At 45.3% G+C, this 4670-nt stretch overlaps 1 protein-coding gene across 1 annotated transcript; it reads left to right on the top strand.

Annotated features, from left to right (window-relative positions):
* The first annotated feature begins 3127 nt into the window (after nt 1-3127).
* On the top strand, nt 3128-4237 carry LOC147971022 (protein FAR1-RELATED SEQUENCE 5-like). Its single transcript, XM_087523786.1, has 3 exons — nt 3128-3571; nt 3693-3893; nt 4088-4237. The coding sequence occupies exons 1-3, from the start codon at nt 3128-3130 to the stop codon at nt 4235-4237; spliced, it is 795 nt and encodes a 264-aa protein (XP_087379912.1).
* The last annotated feature ends 433 nt before the right edge of the window (nt 4238-4670 follow it).

Below are 4670 nucleotides of genomic sequence, written 5' to 3'. Positions count from 1 at the left end.
GATTCTTTTGTGTCTATATTAATGTAGATCTTAATATTGAAATGTTGGGAGATGTATAAAGTGATTGCTGAACAGAAAGTTATACTAAATATAAATGATTCCGAAGGGAATAGAGTGGTCGGTAATCATACTTTGGTCAACATGATAACATTATTAGCGACGACAAAGGTGGTCGTTAATACTACAATCATGGCCGTTATTTCCTTGGGATTGACGACGACACATCATTCCGTCGTTACAAGAATAACGACCACAAAAGATATGTGGTTGTTATACTTTTAACGACGTAGCCTACTACGACCAGCAGATTGTGGTCTTCAATGACCTTTAACGACCACAATACAACCTTTAACGATCACATATACCGTCGTTACAAACCGTTTTCCTAGTAGTGAGACAACACAACGAACACGATCTTCATCAAGGTCCTCCTTGAGCGGTTGCGTCACCTGCACGGGTATCATCGGCACCTGCAACTGGTTTTGGAAGTAATCTGTGAGTCACGGGGACTCAGCAATCTCACACCCTCGCGATCAAGACTATTTAAGCTTATAGGTAGGGAAAAGGTATGAGGTGGAGCTGCAACAAGCACTAGCATATATGGAGGCTAACATACGCAAAAGAGAGCTAGAAGAGGAGGCAAAGCACGGTCGAAAATCTATGATCAAGAAGTGATCCTGAAACTACTTACGTTCAAGCATAACTCCAACACCGTGTTCACTTCCCGGACTCCGCCGGAAAGAGACCATCACGGCTACACACGCGGTTGATCCATTTTAATTAAGTTAAGTTACAGGTTTTCTACAACCGGACATTAACAAATTCCCATCTGCCCATAACCGCGGGCATGGCTTTCGAAAGTTCAAAACCCTGCAGGGGTGTCCCAACTTAGCCCATCACAAGCTCTCACGGTCAACGAAGGATATTCCTTCTCCCAGGACGGCTCGCTCAGACTTGGAATCCCGGTTACAAGACATTTCAACAATGGTAAAACTAAACCAGCAAAGCCGCCTGATGCGCCGACAATCCTGATAGGAGCTGCACATATCTCGTTCACAGGGCAACACCGGATGAGACGTCCTACGAGTAAAACCAACCCTCAAGTTTCCCCGAGGTGGCCCCGCAGTCTACTCAGTTCGGACCAACACTTAGAGAAGCACTGGCTCGGGGGGTAATAAAGATGACCCTGGAGTCTGCAGAACCCAAGGGAAGGTGATAGGTTGTTAGTGCAAATGGTAAAACCAAGGTTGGGCCTTGCTGGAGGAGTTTTATTCAAAGCAAACAGAAACATGCAAGCAGGCACACGCAGCGAGGGTTTGATGAGCCAAGCAGATATGGGGCACCGCCTGGTTGGGTAACACCAGAAATAGCAGCTGGATACTTCAACAATACATAAAGATTTCAAGCTACACCAGAATCATCAGAAGCACAGACGGGTTCTTCTATGCAGCAAACACCGATATCTGGAAATACAAGCTTTGCCACTGTTGGGTTGCAACAAGGTCACAAATGTTTTCCTTCCCTAGCACATGCGGACAGGCAAGGACACACAGGCTTCCACTAGTCGCTCCATCAACATCAATCATCCGTGTTGTAAAAGCGGTTGCGATGGGAAGACCAGGCCAAAGAGACATAAATTTTTGCCACTCTAGCAGGGTGCAAAGCAGAAGATATGAGCCATATAGACAGGAGCAACCTCACAACGAATCTGAGGGAAGACAGTCGTACAATGAGAGATGGAGAGCTTCATCAACATTGCTCCCTCCAAGAGATGCATTGCTGCATGTGCCAAGGGTGACACCACCCGCGCCCATACACCAGGGTGAACAGCAAACACCGGAGGCAGCACAGAGCTATACACATGTAAGTATCCATTCAGAAAAAACATACAAGCACAATCCATACCCTGGTACTGTGACCACCCCATCTAACATTTTCATAATTGCGTTTTTGTTTGCTCACTGTTGCGTGTAGCCACCTAACATTGAAGCTTACGTTCTGCCAAGGCTAGAGATGCGCTTTGAAACTATCAAAGAAGCAAAGCACTTCTACAACGTCTATGCAAAGCACACGAGTTTTGCTGTCAGGGAAGGCTCCAAGGTTGAGACCAGAGTCTGCCTCTATTGCACGTGCTATGGAGTCTATGAATCGAAGGTGTCAGAAGCAAATAGACAGTGGAACAAGACGACAGCCAGGACTAACCGCGGGGCTAAAATGAAGCTGAAGAGGGAAAATGCTGAAACACTTGTCGTAAAAGAGATATTCTGGGAACACAACCACATGCTACATATCTCCCCCCAAATGCTTGTCTTCTTGCACTCCCACAAAAACTTTGTCAAAACAATCTTGGAGTACGTCAAGTACATGAAGTTCAAAGGCATTGAACACGCGCAAATCATGAGCATACTGGGCGGCGATGACCCCGGTAGCTACTTCCTCGAAATGAATGCCAAAGACCTGATTAACATGTAAGTACAAACTTGTTATCCTCCCATAAACCCCCTCCGTCTTTTTTCCTCTGTCAGTACAAACATATTACGCAACACATGACCTGATGCCAGTTCAACATGCATTTTTGAATGACTGTTCACTTTTAATATGCAGCAAAGCAAAGAATTCAAGGATGGATGTGGACGATGTCCTAAAGACTGTCAACTTCTTTAGGGAGATGAAAGCTATAAACATGGAATTCTTCGGTGACATGCAACTTGATGAGTCCGACAGAGTTAAGAACATATTCTGGGCGAACGCAAGCTGCCGAGGGGCATATTAGGACTTTGGTGACTGCGTAACGTTTGACACCACAATAAGACCAACAAGTACCATATGCCACTTGGGGTGTTTGTGGGTACTAACAACCACTTACAGACTACATTCTTTGCTTTCGCCCTAATAAGAGACGAGCATGCAGATTCACTCAGATGGTTGTTCAAGACATTTTTAAGGTGCATGAGAGGGAAGGCTCCTACATGCATCCTCATAGGTACAACCACCAAAACCACCCCCAATCACCCCCCAAAGGAAAATAACACAGTAAAAATGTTGTGTCAGTTCTGTTTGTATATATGCACTACCATATGCTGACTACTCCACGTCTCTTTTCTCATTACCAGACCAGTGCCCAGCAATGGCTTTGGCGATCCCAGATGCTTTCAGGAACACAATACACAAGCTGTGTCACTGGCACATTATGAAGAAGTACAGGGAACACCTCGCATACCTGTACAACCTCCACAAAGACTTTAAGGATGAATTAACATCAATCCTCAACTGGCCCCTCATGCCAACTGAGTTTGAGGCTGCCTGGAAAGGACTCATGGATAAGTACAACCTCCATGATGATGCCATGATGGTGGCCATGTGGAACGAGCGTGAGAGATGGATATCAGCTTACTTCAAAGAAATTTTCTGCGCCAAAATGACATCCACACAACAAAGTGAGAGCATGAACTATGTGCTCAAGAAGAACTTCGTAAGTGAGAGACAAAACCTCCACCGGTTTGTCAGCCAGGTAAACTCCTGCGTCAAAACCAGGAGGCAGACAGAGAACCTGGAGACAATGGATAACCGGGTATAGCTCTATCACTTGTCGTGAGACAAAATAACATGCTTACTAACGTAAAACTTTATTAGTTAGACAAGTTTTTGCTGCAAGAAAACTAATAAATTGGTCATCACTCTTGCTTGGGCAGAAGGAACAAAACACGCTGACCTTCTATGGGTTTGACACCCAGATGGCAAAGCTTTACTCACGAGCTGTGTACAGCGAGATCAGAAAAAGACTAAAACTGAGCACACTCTTCATGGCGACAGGGACGGAAGAGCCCACAAAGTACCTCGTGCGCCACAACAACCCGCAAAAACTGTCTGCATGGTCTCAGCATGCGTTCCAGGTCGTTGCAGACCCCATGGGAGAAATATATGACTATGAGTGCAAGCTATGGAACCACACAGGTGAAGACTAAAAAATGTTACATACTGTACTACTTACTTTTGCAAAGTTTTTGTTTGAATGAAATGACAAAAACATGCACCTCTTCCAAAAAATACATGTATTTTCTCTGTGCATGTCCTGTGCATGATGCAGACAATTAAGGCTGCCAGCATTCCAGAGAAATACATCCTCAGGAGATACACCAAACGCCCGAACATCCTGCCAACATTCAACAGAAATGACTTGAGGACAGTAGCATCAAGCAAGGCCTCCCAATACTACATTGAAAGCGCACTGCTGTAGCTGAACATGAGGGTGCACAGAAAAAGCTTGAGAAGCCAAGAGCAAATGGCGAGGTCACGGGTCTTCATGGACAAACTTGAACAAGAACTCGATGCCATGCATTCTGCTGAAAATGGAGGTGTCGCGGACAATGAAGCCATTGAGCAGGATATTGCTACAATCTTATCCGAGATGAACCATCTGGGAGCTATTGACCCATTTGACAACGAGGAAGAGGAGCAACAGCAACCAGAGCTTGCCCATGCGCACCCTTAAGAGCAGGAACATGATCACATGCAAGATCATGAGCTTGATGGTGCTGTAGGCGAACAACATGACAATAGGAGATCCTACCAGCAGCAGTAGGAAAGGGTAATTAAAACACCCATATTCTCAAACACAAAGGGGAGGAAGAGTAAGACGCAAGCAGCAAAATCAGCAGCCAAAAATCCGC

The sequence above is a fragment of the Triticum urartu genome, chromosome 5A, assembly GCF_056163025.1.
Source record: "Triticum urartu cultivar PI428250 chromosome 5A, HENAU_Tu73, whole genome shotgun sequence".
Classification (NCBI taxonomy): Eukaryota; Viridiplantae; Streptophyta; class Magnoliopsida; order Poales; family Poaceae; genus Triticum; species Triticum urartu.
The sequence above is the reverse complement of the archived record's forward strand: the minus strand, read 5'-3'. Positions and strand labels throughout refer to the sequence as shown.

Excerpts from the sequence above, each read along its gene's own strand:
- LOC147971022 (XM_087523786.1), top strand. The coding sequence starts at position 3,128 with ATGGCTTTGGCGATCCCAGATGCTTTCAGGAACACAATACACAAGCTG. Across the intron at positions 3,572-3,692 it reads TGGAGACAATGGATAACCGG|AAGGAACAAAACACGCTGAC; the intron begins GTATAGCTCTAT and ends TTGCTTGGGCAG. Across the intron at positions 3,894-4,087 it reads GGTCTCAGCATGCGTTCCAG|ACAATTAAGGCTGCCAGCAT; the intron begins GTCGTTGCAGAC and ends TGCATGATGCAG.